Consider the following 19,740-nt stretch of genomic DNA (forward strand, 5'->3'; position numbering starts at 1 on the left):
GGACTTCAATATGACGAATGATAAGCCTGTTGTTGATCAATTCCTCGAATTTATTGCAGATGAGCAACTCTACCTATTCCTCTCAGATGAGCAACCTTTGGAAACTCTTTTATATGCGTTAACGACTGTTTAGAGTCGTCATTGAAACAATGACGACAATTGAGGGTCGTTTTTCTATCATTAACGACTCTTGAGGATTGTCAATGAAACAATGACGACTCTTGAAGGTCGTTTTTGAAATAGTAACGACTCTTGAGAGTCGTGAATGGAACACTTCACCTCCAAATCTCGGCAAAAGAAATAAAAATAAAAAATTGCAAACAAAAAAATTGAAAAAAAAAGGTTAAAATCAAATTAAGTATGATTAACAACTAATCAACTCAATTAATATTAATGATTTAGGGGTAGTTTAGCCATTTTAAAAAATGAGATAAGTGATAACCCCCAATTACTATTTTATGACCTTTTTGTCCTGTAGCTAGAGGTCCCCAATTATTTTTCGAAGTCCCCCAATTCAGCCCTGGTTTAGACCCCCAGAAGTATGGGTGAATCAAGCAAATTCCACGGATAACATTTTCAGCCGCTGGTCGCATAGCTAAATTGTGAGAAATATTTGCACCCGCACTGTCACCACCCAAAAATACCCTATTGAAATCGACGTTATCTTTTAACCACGGTTCTTCATTAAAATCTTGCGCAAAAGTGCACCGATGACCGTCGTTTGTAGACTGATCATGAGCAAGTGCCCTTTGTAATGAAGTCCAACAATCTTCGTAAGCAATGGGAAGTGGATACTCTGGAGCTAGTCTGTATTCAACAGAAACAGCAACTACATTAGCTTGGGAAACTAAAGCGTTTAGGTAGCGCTGGTGATAAAGTGAGAAAGCCGATTCAATGCAGAAAGCACCACCATGGAAGAACAACAGTATTGGCAGCTTTTCGGTTGTTGCGATGAATTTACTAGGAATATAGAGTCTAGCAGATATGTCTGGGTTAGTGGAGAATTTGATGTCTTCCGAAGAGACTCCCGTTTTTGGGTCTTGTAATGAAGGTGGAACCCTTTCTGATTCGAGGAAACGTACGACACGACCATTCTTGTATACTTGAACGAATGGAAGAAGTTCTGAAACAATTTCTTGATCATCAGAAGAAGCCATTGAAATGAGAGATATATAACTACAGATCGAGTTTTTGATTCTTGATATAAGCAGTTCTTGGTTTCAGTGAACCAATAATTTAAGGGCCATTTCTGATTAAACCCCACACCCATTAATCGTGTTTAATTCAAAGACCCCTATATTAATTGACAACAGCTCCAGTATTCAATTTATGATCAAGAAAGACTAAAGACTAGTTTGGCATTGCTGTGAATTTTAGAAAAATATTTTTCTGTTGTGTTGTGCGTTGTTTTGTTGTGTTGTGGAAATAAATCAGCATGACGTTTGGTAAACTATAATTTAAAAAGCACTGAGAAATTAACAAATTATAAATTCTGTTGGATAAACTTGTATTTTAAAGTGCTGGTAATGTAATTAATGACGAAAATAGATATATTTCGAAAGCTAGTTTTAAATATACTTTCATTATAATAAATTATACTTTTAATTCTAATATATTTAATAATATTTTATTTATTTTTTATTATATTTTTATTATTTAATAAAAAATTATGATTATGTTTGCTTAGAAAAATATTATTATATTCTAATTATACCTCAATCGTTGGATAGTAGATCGAAGAACAATTATTAACATAGAACAAGGGTTTTTTAATTTCAGGGAAAATATCAAATTTTTAGGGTTATGAATGTTTCAATTGGAGGCATTTTTTCGATTAATAATTGGTTTTTGATTCACGGATTAACAAGGATTGAAGGATTTATGTTAGAACTTGATTTGGAAATTCTGTTACGAGAGAGGGTTTGGGTTGTGGCGAAGTTAGAGAGGAGAACCCACCGAGAAAGAGAAACGGAAGAAGAGAAAGAGGAAAGTGAGAGGAAAAAAAAGTTTTGATTTTTGTATAAAAAAGTTTGGACGTTGGATTCCTCATACGGATTGTGGAGATTTTTGAACTGTAGACAATTGGTGATGGATTCTCATACGGATTGAGACAAGTGTGTTTCTTTTGAACCTTCGTAAGACCAAAATCCAAAGTTTCGTGTTTCGAAAAACTCTCATTTTTGGTAGGATTGTAGAGTTTTATATGAGAAACATGTCACCAAAATCTTAACTTCAAATTGATCGTCGTTCAGATGTTTTAGAGAAAAAGGTGCCACCATGTCAACGTTGTGTCATTATAACCATGTCAACGGATCTCACCCCTATGTATAAATCAGAATAAATTTGGATATTGTTATCCAACTATATATAAATCGTATAAGAATGAATCAAAAATGTAATCAAGAACTGTTATTCTCTTTCGGTTAAACAAAATTTCAAAACTTAGTGACGATAGATTAGAGGTTTTGTTAAAGATTCAGATTTACAAGTGGAAGAGGTTAATAAAAAAATCTGTCAAACATTGGTAGGTTTAGTGGTCAGGTGTATATTTTGACATAGTAAGAGATGATATTGAGGATAATATGAACTATAATGGTAGGTTTGTGATTCTGATGAAGATTCTGAGTTAGTGGAAGAAGAGATTATTAATACGAACAATGTCGGTAGATTTAGGATTTCCATGAATATTTTTATTTTGTATAGGAGGTCATTAAGGATAATATGAAAAACACTTGTCAGTTCATAGCTCCAGTGAAAATTTTATACTTAGTGGAAGAGGTCATTAAAGGTAATCTGAGAAACATCTATAGGTTTAGAGCCAGGTGAAGATTTCGACATAGTGGAAGAGGTTATTAAATGATAATATGAACAATATTCTTGACCTATATCGAACTAATGATTGCTCGAAAAAATCTAAAGGCCGATTTTCCAAAAAAAGAATTCATAATAAACTGGATTCTAGCATTAAAACTTGGACACTCGGTATAAGATGTTTTTTACCCACGGTGAACTGAAGATTATCCCGAAAAATCCTCTTCCTCAACTTAGTAAATGTTTTTTTCCTTCCAAACCAAAATTTTTGTTGTTGATATAATTATCGACATTTGACTTGGTAGAAATTCCGAAGAATGTGATCAGGGAGTCGATTTAAATTCTAATTAGAAGTTTAGATTTTTTACTTGTGAAATTTGACGAACAAAAATCGAGTTTCTGAAAAAAGAAAAAGACTGACATTAGATACCTGAATCATTTGTTCGTGAATTGGCCTTTTGTGGTACGCATACCCGGTATGCATACTAAAGTTCCTGAATTCAGAAACTGCCTTGAGGTACACGTGCCCTGTACGCATACCTTGGTATTCTGAGTTCACGAATCGGGTTGGTACACATACCCGTTATGCACACCATCCCTGTCGAATATTTTCACATGCAGCCATACTATTTTCTACGATATGTTCGGAATTTGATTAACTCTCTAAAACACTTGTAAGACAGCTTACTGTAATGACAACTCAACAGCTTATTTGAGTTGGCAAAGTCTTTTATTATGAACAATATTAGTAGGTTTAGGATTCAGATAAAGACTCTTAAGTTTCTCAAAATGAATCGATAACAAACAAGACTTTGATATTATATCAAGACTAAACCCTCGTATGAAGATTGTAATTTTGACTTACAAGATCGATTTAATTCCAAATCGGGAATCCGTTTTTAAAACAAGAATGAGGAAATACAATTAAGTCATCAACCAATTTATGAGACACGAATCAAATTGAGCTAGGGATATATACGAGATAATCGGAGATGAAACGAGACATATACCGGTTCATATTGCTAGAGATATACCCCCGGTGTACATACCGAGTATGCATACCGAGTATGCATACCATAAAAATCCAATTCACGAACAAATGATTTAGGTATGCATACCCAAAATCGTCGAACCATGGAGCTATGCCGGTATGCGTACCACTTATCCGGATCCAATACAGCTGAGTCAGTATGCGTACCTTCAGATTTCCATATTTTCAGTGTTCTTTATCCGTAACCAATAATATCGGTAGGTTTAGGGTCCCGGTAAACTAATCGGGATTATTGGGATTTAAGATGCACATATTGTTAAAGATAATTTGCATTACTGAAACACGTCACCGTTCCATATGAACCTTCACCCCATATTTCACACATTTAAATAATTTGCGCTACAAAGAGAGAATTGCTGAAAAATGCAAATTAGTGAACCTGGCGTGAATCGAACATGCATTTTCTTCCTTGAAGTCAGCATGCTACCATTGCACCACAGATACATTTGTATTCACACATACATAGTTTAAAGAATTTATATGATTATATTCAGAATTTGACAACACCAAACACATTTGATCACTCATACATACACAAGCAAGCACAAAAAAGTCAATCGCACCCGCAGTTTCATGAAACCCTTACGAAAAAGTGATTTTCAGTTTAGTCATTCAAGTGAAATAGTGAGTCAAAAGAGGAATTGGGAAAATGGTGTGGGAGAAAAAACTGAAACATAATAGTCAACGAAGAAAGTTTCAGAATTGTTACCCTTTGGACAGTATTTTCTAGATAAAATGCATGTTTAACTCCGTGGCTTACCGATTATCACATATCACATAATTTATAAACAAGGACATGTCGTCAAGCTTTCTATCCTCTCTGAAACACCATACTTTGTTGATTATGCTGGATATATAACATGAGTGGTAACATAATACATGTAAGGGTCTAGCTAGCACTAAAAATATTAATCAAACAAGAACCTAAAGCATCATTTCAAATATTATAATAAGGGAAGCATTCACAGCAGCAAGTGGTTAAGTGCTTCTTTAAAACAGAGTTGTAAGTATGTATTTAATTAAGATGACAAACTGCAAGGAAACAAGTCTCATTCGATCACGTTAGGGACTGGAATTCAATTCTTATGAACCTATTATATTATGATCAGAAACAATTGAAATAATCTAAAGAAAAAATGGAAAAAACAATTACCTATGACACCTTAAATTGCAGATGGATTTCCAAAGGCTTCAAAAGGACAACTCTTCTTGCTGACCAATTTAAAGAAGATCCGAGCTTGCTGGCATCCAAAGCCAGCAACACCTCACGGACCCCATCTCTGTATATACTTTACCAAATCTATCTTTTTCTAACATCCAATATTTTTCCACTTCTCCCAGCATTCTGAAAATTAAAATTCACCAAATTAACTTGTCATCTGGTGCGAAACAAAACAATAAAGTCTATGATAGCTTCTCTAGATATATAAATAATACAAAGAATATTTGTATATAGCTTATAAGATGTTAACGAGTACTGAATTTCTAATGCTGGTTTTAAAAGTTTGAACATATAAATCCAGCACTTGAACAAAATCAACAGCTAAGCATAGTGCAAGTAGTAATAATAGGCTACATAGTAACACGTACTGTTCCATGTACCAGAGAAACATCGTTCATCAGAAAGTCTACGAGTTCTTCCCCTGTATATTTTAAGAACACAAAAGTTTGAATAAAGTTTAGGAAGATAGTCATGAGAAAATAGTTTGAACTACGATTTGGATATACACTTGAAGACTGTCAAACTTTTAACGGGTAGTCGATACAAGGTATCAATCACAAAACATAAAGGGCATGCGATTTTCTTGTTCACATTTAAAAGTTTCTCACAAAAACTTGTTTGAGAACACAGATGAGCCGAAGCCTCAATGGTTCGCATAACTTTGATTTTGAATTTTGCTAAATTGTGGTTACTAATCGACTTAACATATGAAATAATTACCTTTGCGGTGGCGGTGGTTTGTGGTTGCGATAAGTCTTATTTCACAAAAGAAATATACCCCTGTTTCGTTTCAAGAAAAGCTCGAATCGTCTAAGATGTCACACCATGAGCTTCTTCTGAAATTTCTGCGAGGATATCAAAGGCAGAGGAAAAGCACAGTTAAAGATAGAAAAGTTGAATGTACATCAAAAAAAAGTGAAAGAAGGTGCTCAAAATAGCGCCGAAGTAATAATGTAAATGTTAGCAAGCCATTACTGAGAGCTGCCGCCGCTGGCTGCAAAAGTACAAGTATGCTCATAAATCAAACAAAGCAATTGCGTAAGCAATATATACTTTCTGTAACAATGAATCTTGCCTGATTACAACTGTGAAGACAAGACTGTGTAAACAGAAAATTAAATCCTAAAAGATGTCCAAGCACTCTGAGACTGGAAGGCATACTCTAACTGAGTGAAATACGACGTCATGCTACCTTTATCGCAGAAACTGCTACCTAAAATAGATCAAGGGGGAAAGGTATCAGAAGTTTACACTTTACAGAAACAAGAAAACTTCGAAAAAAAAGAACCATGAAAAAGAAAAGAAGATCAAACACATAACACTTCAAGAAATTATCTTTTCAACTCGAGGAAACAGGACACTCTCTAAACTCCGGAACCAATACTAGTTTGTGCAACATTTACAATAAGTATGAAGACCTAACTGAGTTAACAGTCCCAGTACACGACAAAGTGAACATTCTTCACTCCCCAGGAAAATACTTACAAAGACAATAAGGCAAGGATGATAGGCTAATGGTAACTACTGGTGCTTACAAGAATATAGAGGAGGAATTACACAGGAACAATTCTCTTTCTATATACTCCCCATAAATAAGATGCCCCGCGAAATTCTGCAAAAGAATCAGGAGAAATTGTTGAAAGGTGAACCTGATTCAATCTCGGTAGACAAATTTAAGTAACCAATATCATCAGATTAAGGCTTTTGAGCTTACCTCCGTACAACTTGGGAAACTGGTTAGAAGGAAAGATTATAAGGTCTGTGTTACCGAACAAAAATTTGAGTGCACCAAATCAATCATGTCATCCACCAGTTCCATGAAATTATTTTCCTCCCCGAACAGTGTAGATATCAACCATGATGTATAAAGAAACAAAAAAAAATTCTTGTTAAGAATAATGATGCAGTACATAAAAGAAGATGCAGCTTGAATTGAATATCTCAAAAGATGTCTACACTTAGAAAGCAATCAAAATATATATATACCACCCATTTTGCCACTTATGTACAGTCGAACAAGTTGTAAAATTTGGGGAAAAGGCTATAGTTTTCCTTTTCTGAGCTAACATTGGTTTCCATTTCAAAGTTAATGAAATCATCGTTTCCTTTTCAGCTGCTATTCTGCCTATAAACCCATATTGCGTTTGCTCCACCAACTGGAATTAGAAGCATACCAATTGGTAATATTATATTAGTTTATATAATGACGATGAGAAGGAAACCCCTAGTTGGTTCTGGTGATAAAAGTGAAACCATGTCCCTAAAGGAAATGGACATGAGACTGGTACATTATAACTTGCAGCAAAAAATTCACCAGAAACCCTAATTTAATTAAGCCTCAACGAAGTCAATCTGGCGGACCCCAATCAGAAACCCCAATTTAATTTGAAAGTCCCTCATTGTTTAAACCCTAGGTTCATAATTGAAAAATTGTAATAAGAGCAATCGAATAAGAAGAGAATCATACCAGAAACGATAAATTTGAGTTGAAGAAAACAAATTCACCAGAAATCAATCACCTTCATCGTTATAATCAAATTCCAATGAAATCGATTAATTGAAGAAAACAAAGAGAACCATAACAACGAACACGTGATTTTCTTTGATCGGAGTTAGGATAGAATTCGATTGAATTTTCTCTTTTAGGGAAGAAGACAACCATGGTGCAGAAGGAGTTTTCTCTTCCGTTCAACTGGTTTTGTTAAGGTATGGATGAAATTCGATTTGGTTTGGTTCTGTCAAGTAAAATATGGAACTCGAATTTTGATTCCCCAAGGCAATGATATGGATTAGTTCCGGGTTTAGGTTATTTAGGGTCCTAGCACTATCCGTTGGTTCCAAACAAAAAGATTTATATAATCCAATAATTTTATTTTACATTTTCTAAATTTTAAAATAAATCAATGTGTTAGCTATGTAAAATTATGTTACTACTAAAAATGACAAAGAGCTATAAAGATGGGGTGGATTTTGGTATACATAGATTTTGGATAGGAATAGTGATTTAGTGTAAAATGTGTTAGGGATGTATAACTAATGATCTCACACTTTCAATAGTTATTTAGTTTTTATGAGATAATTCCTAATCATGGTAACTATTTCAGAATTTGCTAACCCTTTATATGAGTTACTAGATTTATAATGGATCATTTGAGTTACCAAAAAAGATTTAGTTAGGAAACTCATTGTTAGGAAAACCTAGATTTGGTGTAATGTGTACAACATTCAAGGGTAAAACTTGTCTTTATAATAAAATAACAAGGTTAAAATAGAGAATCAATTAAATCAAGTTATGTGGGTCCACAACTTCTGTTTTTCCAGCTTTTAAAAGCTAGTGCTGAGTAGCTTTTAAAAACCGGCCTAAAATGAAAGTCCTTCCCTCCAAAAGCACTTTGAAAAAAATTTACCAAACACAATTTTTGGCAAAAGTTTGTTACAAAGTGTTTTTGGTTGAAAAAAAGCAATCCCAAACAGGGCCTAAGAGAGCTGGGTCGTCCTATTTTACACGTAAACTGATAACAATGTAGTGTTTGAAGAGAGAGTAGTTAGGTTGAATTAGTGTGTCTTAATTTTTCAAAATCTTCCAATGTAAATGATACCGAACATGATTAACAGATGATGCTACTAGCAGCAGTTAAGGTACCATCTTTGCTCTCGCATACACTATGGTGCATTTCTCAAAGTCCCCCGCCACATATCTATCTGGTCTATGCTAGATAAACCTAGATTAGTAAGTTCTTGGAAGATTTCATCAAAATTCATCGCATAGCAATTTCTCATTGGATGCTACGTGTTTGTCACACACAAAGTAATAAAAGAAAGAAAGTCTTATTGTTGTACAAGAGTTCATTCTGTTTGATGAACTTCGGAGTTCATTCTTTCAGATGAACACCTAATAAAACCAAACTAAAGCACATATGAAAATAGAGTTCATTTGGTAAAATGAACACAACACAAAACTACATTATTATGACAGAAAAACATAGTTCATTCTTTCAAATAAACACCTAATAAAACCTATATGAAAACAGAGTTCATTCTTCAAATTAACACCTGATAGAACCAATAAGAAAACAGAGTTCATTCTTCCGAATGAACACCCAATCAAAGTTCATTATTATGAACAAAAAATCAGAGTTCATTCTTTTAAATGAACACCCAATCAAAGTTCATAATTATGAACAAAAACCAGAGTTCGTTCGTCAAATTGAACACCTATTAAAAACTAACTAATTAAAACCTAGAATTGAGTTCTTCTTTAAGATGTACACCTAATAGTTCAAGATCTAAAAATAGAGTTCATTCTTTAACATGAACACACACAAAAAAATCCATAAAAATCAGAGTTCATTCTTTCAAATGAACACCTAATAAAACAAGTAAATCACAATCTAAAATTACAGTTCATCCTTGAAAATGAACACACAAAAACAACCTAATTCAATCCAAATCTTCAACAATAGCATCGAAAGACATTAGCTGAGAAAAATGAAAAAGAAAAACCTAACTAAATATTCAACAACAGTAGATGAATCAACGGAAACAACATGAGTTCGTCTTCATCATCTTCATCGTTTTCATCATCTTCAACGACATCAGATTTTGGTTCTTCGTTGTCTTCATCATCTTCATCGTATTCATCATCTTTAACAGCAGCAGCAACAACATCATTTTCAAAAACATCAGCAGAGAAAGAAGAAACAGAGTTCATCCCAATCAATGAACCTCGTCATCTTCATCTTCTTCATCAGTAGCAGCAACTCATCTTCATCATCTTCATCGTCTCCATCATCATAGCAACAACAGAGACGAAAAGATCCAAAATCTTCGTCACAAATTCTGGTCATCATCGTCATTGTCTCCACCATTTTCCAACTTATTTATTTGTAATTTTTTGCTGGAGTTGCTCATGGTAATGTAAATAATATTCAATTTTTTTTGAGTTGTTTTCTCGAAGTAAACCCGTTTTCATTTTGCACTGGAATTGCATGTGGATTGAGGCAAGTTAAGATGTACTAATTAGTGTAGTATCTTCTCTACATTCATCAAAAATAAAAAAATAAAAAATAAAATAAAATCAGATGAACTTTGTTACCCTGAGTTGGATTCGATCCATACTCCAAATTATTAAATTCCTAAAGAAATGATCAACATGTTTTATTTTTAGTTACAACGAACACTGAATGCATGCTCATTAAACACTAAAAACCCGATCGACTGTGAGCTAGCGTTGTTTGCATACCTCATCAGCAAACGAGAGTTCCATATTCATATTATTATACAAAAGTCTCTTATTAGTTTGTTGCAATGCTCCTAAAATAAAAGCCGGCCTATCCGTATTCAATCTACCGATAAGCAAACAAATACTTCCACCGGTTCGAAAAAACAGAGAAGCAGTATCAGAAACAACATAATCTGCCCCTTGAAAATGGAATGTTATGGACGGAGTTATAACCGGTACTGGCGGTATAACAAAACAAAGAAAATTGGGGTTGGTGGATTCATCACGAGGCATGCCAATTTGTTGAAAATATGCCACCACCAAAGGTGCAATTCTTTCAAAGTGATCTTTATAAATAAGAGTAAATGGAGCCCCAGAATCTATGAGGCAACCGGCTGATCCATCCTCTTTGATCTTAAAATCCGTGCTTACAAAATCTGCGGTTTTGTGATCAACACTTATATCCACTAGATTTAAGTAATAAAGCGATGTCTGAAAGGGGTTCACAACAATGGGAGTTCTCTGTACTTGGCCTCCAATTATCGCATCTTCACCGAAACTTAAATATGTGCTGCTTGTGTAAATGTTCTCGTTGTATGACTCTAAGCAGTAGGAAAATTTATCTTGTCCAGCACCACCTAATTGTTTCAGAAAAGAATTATCTCCTCTTCCTAAACCAAGTACTCCTGCGATAAGATCAGGTTTACCCTTTAAATGGTTATTACCGAAACCTGCAAAATTTTCTTGTTCAAAACCACAGCCCATGACTATTTGAATACTTTCATATCCACCATTATTTGAGAATGTAGTGAACGTTTCTTGAGCAAGAATACCAGACGCAGATTTATCATTTAAATAATTTTCTCGGTAAATACATTGGCCGTTGTCATTGCATTCATTGCCAGGGCAGAGAATACTATGATCCTTACACGGAAGAGGTCGATATGTTAGTGAATTTTTCCAAGGATAAAGAGGATAATCCTGGAAGAAAGTTTTTGTGGCACCTTTGCATTGAACCCACGTAACATCACTTGCCGAATCAATAACCAGATAATAAGGCATGCATGATTTATCAGGAAATAAACCTATACATACCAATCCAAGGTACCACATTGATGCATCATAACTTACCTGCACACGTACAATATCAGGATTCCTCGTCGAGCTTGTTGCATTTTGTCTGTTGAGTAATATTTGTGACCTGATGTAATGTGCTCGACTTTTGGATTGGTTGATAAGTTTTTGAAGTCTATCCTCTGCTGTCAACCGAATATCAACAGCAGGATCATAAAAAGGTGATTCTTCCGAGTCTTTGTGAATCATCCTTAAAGTAAACCCTTTCTTTGGATGAACTGCAATGACTGAATTTAGTAATAGTGAAACATGAGTTATTTTTAGGAGAAGAAAGAAAAGAGTGGGTGATGTTTTACCCATTTTATGATCTGGATAGGATTTTGATAGACGCTGTATTCTCTGCTCGTCAAGTTTTACATTTTATACTGTAAAAGGTATAAAGTCAAATTTTATTGTGCATAACGTTTTTGGTTACATATCTACAAGATCTTTACTAATTAATATGGAATCTTTTTTAATTAAAATGGATTACTCTTTTAAATGATACATACTTATTATTTATGGCAGCAACTTTTGAATACTTATTGAAATGGTTGAATTGTTTTACTGGATTCTCTGTTGCAATCTTAGATTTGTTAGTTTGATTTGATTTATTTTGAAATTCTATGCTATCTCCGTGTATTTATGTTGCTCGCAGTCGTTCATTCTTGATGAGACTAATATCTTCCCTTTTAAGTCCAGTACCCCCAAAACTGAAAGTATTAAAGCTGAAAGTATTAAATTATGAATCGACAACAGCTCCAGCTGTCCAGCATTCAATTTATGGTCAAGAAAGACTAAGAGAGCTGGGTAGTCCTGTTTACGCTGATTGTGTTTATAAGTATTAATGTGGCCTCCGTTTATGCTTATTTATAAAGATCACTTTGAAAGAGTTGCTTCGGCCAACTTATAAGCTGTTGCATCTTATACTTATCTATAAATCTTATATGTCATTATTTTCCTTAGGTGGCTTAGCCACTTGTTTCTTCAGCACGTACACCAATAATCTAAGGGCCATTTCTGATTAAACATTAAACACATTAATTGACAACAGCTCCAGCATTCAATTTATGATCAAGAAAGACTAAGAGAGCTGGGTCGTCCTGTTTTACACGTAAACTGGTAACAATTTCGCGTGTGAAGCGAGAGTAGTGAGAGCTTGAATTAGTGTGTCTTAACTTTTCAAAAATGATACCGAAGATGATTAACACATGATGCTACTGGCAGCAGCTACAAGGTAGGATGCATGCATCTTTACTCTATCATACACTATGGTGTATTTTCAAAAACCCCGGCCACATATTCATCCGATCATGCTAGCTACACATGGCTAGATCAGTTGGTTCTTGGCTAACTTTGAATCCTGAACCCGAACTTGCCACCATAAACAAAGTTTTTAGCTAAGTTCACCACGTTTGTCACCCACACAGTAATAAAAGAAGGAAACTCTTTTTTCTAGAGGAGGATTCAGGGTTTAAAGATAGAATTTGGGGCAGGCAGATTTTTCAGTTGGATTCTTCTCATTGCAAATTTTCTGGAGTTGCCCTTGATTATGTAAGTGTTCATTTCTTTTTGAGTTCTTTTGTTGTAGTAAATCCCTTTTCAATTTCCACTCGAATTGCATGTGGATTGAGGCAAGTTAATTAGATGTAATGTGCTACTGTCTCTACATTCATATATAAAGAAAAAAGTCCGATAGAATTTTGTTACCCTACTCCAATTTTATTAAATTCCTAATGAAATGAACAACATGTTTTATTCTTCGTAAGAACGAACACTGCATGCATGCTCATTAAACACTAAAACCGGCCAGACTGTGAGCGCTGCGTTGTCTCTTCTTTCATTTTTGTAATCGGCATATCTCATCAGCAAATGAGAGTTCCAGAATCATATTATTATACAAAATCCTCTTATTAGTTTGTTGTAATGCTCCTAAAACCACAGTTGGCATATTAGTAACATTCACTGAACCGATAAGTAAACAGATATTTCCACGCATCTCCACAAACAGAGAAGCCCTCTCCGAAACAACATAATCCGCCCCTTGAAAATGGAATGTTATGGACGGAGTTGTAAACGGTACTTGCGGCATAACAAAACAAAGACGATTGTCGGATGCATCAAGAGGCATACCAATTTGTGCAAAATATTCCACCACCAACGTTGCAACTCTATTAAAATGATCTCTATACATTAACGTAAATGGAGCCCCAGAATCTATGAGGCAACCGCCTGATCCATTATCTTTAATCTTAAAATCTGCGCTAACAAAACCTGCACTTTTCTTAGCAACACTGATATCCACTAGATTTAAGTAATAAAACGATGGCTGAAAGGGGTTCACGACAATCCGAGTTTTACGTACTTCGCCTTCAATTATCGCATCTTCACCGAAAGTTAAATATGTGCTGCTTGCGTAAATGTTCTCGCTATATATCTCCAAGCAGTAGGAAAATTTATCTTGTCCAGCACCACGTAATTGTTTTAGAAAAGAATATTCTCCTCTTCCTAAACCAAGTACTCCTGCGATCAGATCAGGCTTATTCTTTAAATGGTTATTACCGAAATCAACAAATTTTTCTTGGTGAAAACCACAGCCCATGACTATTTGAATACTTTCATAGCCACCATCATCTGAGAATGTAGTGAATCTTTCTTGAGCAGAAATACCAGATGTAAATCCAGTATTCAAATAGTCTACTCGGTAAATACATTCGCCCTGGTCATTGCATTTGTTTCCAGGGCAGAGAATACTATGATCCTCACAAGGAAGAGGTCGATATGTCAGAGAATTGTCCCAAGGATAAAGAGGAAAATCTTGTAAGAAAGTTTTTGTGGCACCTTTGCACTGGACCCACGTAACATCACTAGCCGAATCAATAAGCAGATAGTAAGGCATGCATGTTTTATCAGGAAACGAACCTATACAAAGCAATCCAAGGTACCACATTGTTGGATCATAACTTACCAGCACACGTAGGACATCAGGATCCATCATCGAGGTTGTTGCATTTTGTCTGTGAAGTAATATTTGTGAGCTAATGAAAAGTGCTCGACTTTTGGATTGGTTGATGAGTGTTTGAATCCTATCCTCTGTTGTCAAATGAATATCAACAGCAGGATTGTAAAAAGGTGATTCTTTCGAGTCTTTGTGAATCATCCTCAAAGTAAACCCATTTAGAGGTAGTGAAACATGAGATAGTGTTAGAAGAAGAATGAAAATAGTGGGTGTTGTTTTACCCATTTTGTGAGCTAGAAAGGATTTTTATGCATGCAATCCTGAACTTCAGTGTTAACTCTTGCTGGTAAAGATCTGCTTGCCAAGTTTTACATTTTATACTAAATAAAAGGTGGTTTTGGTTGCTTATATACAAAATCTTTACTAATTAATATGGAATCTTATTTAATGGAAATGGATACTCTTTTGAATACTTTTTTTCCTTGCTAGTTTCTTTTAAATACCTATGAATTGGTTAGTAGGATTCTCTCTTTTGCAATTTTACTGAATTTCTTTATTATCTCCGCGTATTTATGTTGCTCGCATGGACTCGTCATTTTTGATGCGACTAATCTCTCCCCGTTTTAGGTCCAGTCATCCCAAAACTGAAAATGTCAAAGAATTTGAATATATGAGATATTTAAGCCGTTGAAGTTCCACTGTTGAATCTCCGACATTTTTTTTTGTTTACAGCATCTCCACCGGTAACTTGGTGTGCCTTTTAACCCACTAGTTTTTGATATTTAGTTAGAATCAGCTTAGGTTTTTTGTAATTTAACTATGTTCTGGGTGGAGAAATTGGTGGCATCAACCTCAAATTTGCAAATGTTAATTGGAGTTCATTTGTGTAATTCCATATTTTATAGGTTTGGATAGTTTTGGGTGTTTTTCTGGTGGCCGCAATCTTTCAAATGTATATATGAAATAGAGACGGGGTTCCAGTGATTCACTGCAACGTCAAACAGAGTTGCGGGTGCACGTCCTTGGTAGATGACACTATAGCGCATATTTGGTAATGTACTTGGTTATGTTTAGATAGACACCACAGTACATGCATTGTCTAAACTCTTTTCTTTTTGCAAAAAATGTCAAAGTTCATTATTTCCATCCAGCAGAAAGAAAAGCAGAAAGAATTATGAAGATGGGAGTACGTAGAATAAAAAGCAAGCAATGGTAATTAAAGAAGTTAAGAAATAAAATTTATTAAATTACCAAAGAAGTGATCGATATGTTTTGTTCATGAATGGAAGAACACATGCATGCTCATTAAACATTAAAACCATCCCGACTTCGTTGCGTTGTCTCTTCATTCTAATTTGCATATCTCATCAGCAAACGAGAGTTTCATATTAAAATTATCGTACAATATCCTCTTATTAGTTTGTTGTTGTGCTCCTAAAACCAAAGCCGGGCTACCAACAGCATCATAGCTAGCCATAAGTAAACACATATTACCACGGATCCAGAGAAATAGAGAAGTCACCTCTGAAACAACATAATCTGCCCCTGTAAAGTGGAATGTTATGTGCGGAAGTGTAAACGACCGTTCTTTCGGTCTAACAAAGCAAAGAAGATTGGTGGATTCGTCACGAGGCATACCAATCTGTTTAAAGTATTCCACTACAACCTTTGCAACTCTATCAAAATGATCTTTATACATAATCGTATATTGAGTCCCTGAATCTATCATGCAACCGCCGGTTCCATTCTCTTTAATCTCAAAATCTGATTTTACAAAACCTACCTTCTTGTTCCCCACACTGATATCTTCTAGATTTAAGTAATAAAACGATTTGTGAACGGGGTTCTTGGTGTAGAATGTTAGTACTAGAAATCACACAATGAATAAACTTCTCAAAGGAAGAGTTTTCTTTTCTCAAAAATCTGCCGATCTTCCTTACAAACGTGGCCATATATAGGCCTTATGGGATATGCCAATATCTTTTATGATTAATGCTAATAAAGAGGAAATCCTACTAAATATAATATCATGCCAATACTAGCAAGATATCTCTTATTTCCTAACAAAAATAACAAATAGGAAAATATTTAACGGATATTCTTTCGTCGATCCCTTCCTTCCAAGTAGGATTCTGCCATATCTTGCACTACATCATTCTCCCCGGGAAAGAGGAAATTCGCCCCCGAATTAGGCAGGGTAGAAAAATCATCATCAGACAAGTCGCCGTGGTAAGGAATGAGATGACGGACATTGAACACATCAGCAGTATGAATATGACTGGGAAGTCGCAAACGGTAAGCATTAGGATTGATCTTCTCAATAATTTCAAACGGACCAATCTTGCGAGGACCCAATTTGTTGTATGTGCCCGTAGAGAAACGTTCCTTAATAAGTACAGCCCAAACGAAATCACCTACCTCAAATTCAACGTGACGACGATGCTTATCGGCAGCCGTTTTGTACTTCGTAGAGGACGCCACCAAGTTTTGAGCAGCTTCGTCATGTATCTGCTGTAAGTGATGCACCAACTCATCAGCAGTGGCATGTACTCGTTGCAAATCTGGCACAGGCGCAAGATCAAGGGGTGAACGCGGATTAAATCCACAGACCACTTGGAAAGGGCTAAACCCGGTGCTCTTATGAATGGCTCTGTTGAAGGCAAATTCTGCTTGAAACAAATGCTTGTCCCATTGTTTAGTGTGAGAACCCACCAGGCTGCGAAGTATGTTCCCAAGAGATCGGTTAACAACCTCTGTCTGCCCATCCGTTTGAGGGTGATAAGCACTGCTGAATTTCAACTCCGTACGCAATAATTTCCAAAGAGACCTCCAGAAATGACTAAGAAATTTAGAATCACGGTCCGATACAATGGACTCTGGGAGACCATGAAGACGATACACGTGTTGAAAAAACAAAAATGCCACATGAACTGCATCCGTAGTTTTTTTGCAAGCTATAAAGTGCGCCATTTTGGAAAATCTGTCAACGACGACAAAAATAGAATCCATCCCATGTTGAGTGCGAGGCAAACCCACAACAAAGTCCATACTAATATCAATCCAAGGCTTAGACGGAATTGGTAATGGCATATAAAGACCAGCATTTGTCGTAGAACCTTTAGATACCTGACAGATATGACAACGAGAAACGAAACGTTGTACCTCTTTAAACAAGCGCGGCCAAAAGTATGATGTTGAAACCAACTGGAAGGTCTTGTCACGACCAAAGTGACCCTCGTTATGCAGTTCTTGAATGATACGTAAACGCCAGCTACAGTCAGGAATGCAAAGTCGAGTTCCCTTGAAGAGAAAACCATCCAACAGCGAGAACTGGGTACTGTTGCCAGCATGCACAGCGTCCAGAATTGAACCAAAATAGGGGTCAGTCTTGTATAAATCAGCAAACGATTCCAAACCCAAGACCTCCGTCCGTAGTGACGTTAGCAGACTTCGTCGACGACTGAGACCATCAGCCACACGGTTCTGAGTTCCAGCCTTGTGTTTGAGGACAAATGTGAAATCTTGTAGATAATTAGCCCATTTAACTTGTCGTGCATTCATCTTGTCTTGATTGCCGATGTGCTTGAGAGCATCATGGTCAGTAAACAACACAAATTCAGAATGAATCAAATAATGACGCCAGTGCTTAAGGGTTTGGATGATGGCATAAAACTCTAGTTCATACGTGCTGTAATTACGCTTAGCGCCATTTAATTTCTCACTAAAAAATGCGATCGGTTTGCTGGATTGGCTGAGGACTGCACCTATACCAACCTTAGAGGCGTCTGTATGAACCTCAAATGGTAAAGAAAAATTTGGTAACGACAGTATAGGGGCAGAACAAAGCTTCTCCTTCAGTAAGAGGAAGCTTGCTGTAGCTGCATCTGTCCAAGAAAACTTGCCATTCTTCATGCAATCGGTGATTGCTGCTGCAATAGTGCTAAAGTGGGGAATAAACCTTCTATAAAAGGATGCGAACCCATGAAAACTCCTGGCCTCATGGATTGTTTGCGGACAAGGCCAAGTACGCACAGCATCAACCTTCGATTCATCCACGGAAATACCATCCTTGGATATGAGTATCCAAGAAACAAAATGCGATCTGTACCGAAGACACACTTCTTTGTAGCGGCAAAGAAATTTTGCTGGCGTAAGACCAAGAATGGTTTTAATACTTCATTCATGACACGCATAAACGTACTCGGAGCATTGGAGAGACCAAACGGCATCACCAACCATTCATAAAGTCCTTCCCTAGTTTTAAAAGCGGTCTTCCACTCATCTCCAGGCCGTATACGAATCTGATGGTAGCCACTACGCAAATCCAATTTGCTAAAAATCGTAGCACCATGAAGCTGGTCCAGGATATCATCCAGACGAGGGATGGGAAAACGATACTTCACCGTAATCTTATTAATAGCACGACTGTCCACACACATGCGCCATGAACCGTCCTTCTTAGGAATGAGTAACGGGAACTGCACAAGGACTAAGACTCTCCCTGATGAGACCCTTGGCTAACAACTCCCCTACCTGACGTTGTAGTTCCTCGTGTTCTCTTGGGCTCATACGGTAATGAGCTCGATTAGGGAGAACCGATCCTGGTACTAAGTCTATCCGGTGCTGAATAGCTCGAGATGGAGGCAACCCATCCGGAAGGTCAACGGGAAAAATGTCTGCAAAGTCCGATAATACTCCCTGGATACATGACGGAACCGCCACAGTCGACGCAGATGCAAGAGAAAGGCCACACAGGATGAACACAATACCCTCATCCATCATCTCGGTCTCAAACGTACGCCAAGACAGAAAATTGGAAGCCAGATTAGAGAGTGGTTTGTGCACAGTTTCCTTGGCAGGTACTAACGTGACGCGAGTCGATTTGAACAAGAATGAATATGTGTTTAGTTTACCATTGTGAATTACCTCCCTGTCGTATTGCCAAGGTCGTCCCAATAGCAGATGACAAGCATCCATAACCACGACATCACACCACAAAGCATCCTCGTATACAGAACCAATGGAAAACTTCACAAGACAACGTTTGGAAATAGTTACCTCCGAACCTTTACTCAGCCAGTGAAGAGAGTACGGACTAGGATGTTTCTCTGTCGATAACTTGAGTTTTCTCACAGCCTCTTCAGACACCACGTTCTCACAGCTGCCTGAGTCAATGATCATTCGACAGACTTTTCCTTCTATGGTGCACGTTGTCTGGAAGATGTTCTTTCTGAGCCATGACTCGTCAGTGTCAACCTTCGGCGTCAGGAACGATGGTCGAGAAATCATCAAGCAGTCACCTTGGTCTCCCGGCAGAAATACTTCATCGAACTCAGTTGATGTCTCCTCCGCATCAGCAAATA

General features: G+C 36.5%; 3 protein-coding genes across 3 annotated transcripts; all 3 read right to left on the reverse strand.

The window, feature by feature from the left end:
• Positions 1-398: 398 nt before the first annotated feature.
• On the reverse strand, positions 399-1,157 carry LOC113344637 (2-hydroxyisoflavanone dehydratase-like). Its single transcript, XM_026588567.1, has one exon. It carries the CDS (start codon positions 1,155-1,157, stop codon positions 399-401), a length of 759 nt encoding a protein of 252 aa, XP_026444352.1.
• A 9,151-nt stretch (positions 1,158-10,308) lies between these two features.
• LOC113344638 (aspartic proteinase CDR1-like) lies at positions 10,309-11,739 on the reverse strand. Its single transcript, XM_026588568.1, has one exon. It carries the CDS (start codon positions 11,737-11,739, stop codon positions 10,309-10,311), a length of 1,431 nt encoding a protein of 476 aa, XP_026444353.1.
• Positions 11,740-13,258: 1,519 nt separating this feature from the next.
• On the reverse strand, positions 13,259-14,662 carry LOC113344639 (aspartic proteinase nepenthesin-2-like). Its single transcript, XM_026588569.1, has one exon. It carries the CDS (start codon positions 14,660-14,662, stop codon positions 13,259-13,261), a length of 1,404 nt encoding a protein of 467 aa, XP_026444354.1.
• Positions 14,663-19,740: the final 5,078 nt, after the last annotated feature.

The sequence above is a fragment of the Papaver somniferum genome, unplaced genomic scaffold (genome assembly GCF_003573695.1).
Source record: "Papaver somniferum cultivar HN1 unplaced genomic scaffold, ASM357369v1 unplaced-scaffold_79, whole genome shotgun sequence".
NCBI lineage: Eukaryota > Viridiplantae > Streptophyta > Magnoliopsida > Ranunculales > Papaveraceae > Papaver > Papaver somniferum.

Excerpts from the sequence above, each read along its gene's own strand:
- LOC113344637 (XM_026588567.1), bottom strand. The coding sequence starts at position 1,157 with ATGGCTTCTTCTGATGATCAAGAAATTGTTTCAGAACTTCTTCCATTC.
- LOC113344638 (XM_026588568.1), bottom strand. The coding sequence starts at position 11,739 with ATGGGTAAAACATCACCCACTCTTTTCTTTCTTCTCCTAAAAATAACT.
- LOC113344639 (XM_026588569.1), bottom strand. The coding sequence starts at position 14,662 with ATGGGTAAAACAACACCCACTATTTTCATTCTTCTTCTAACACTATCT.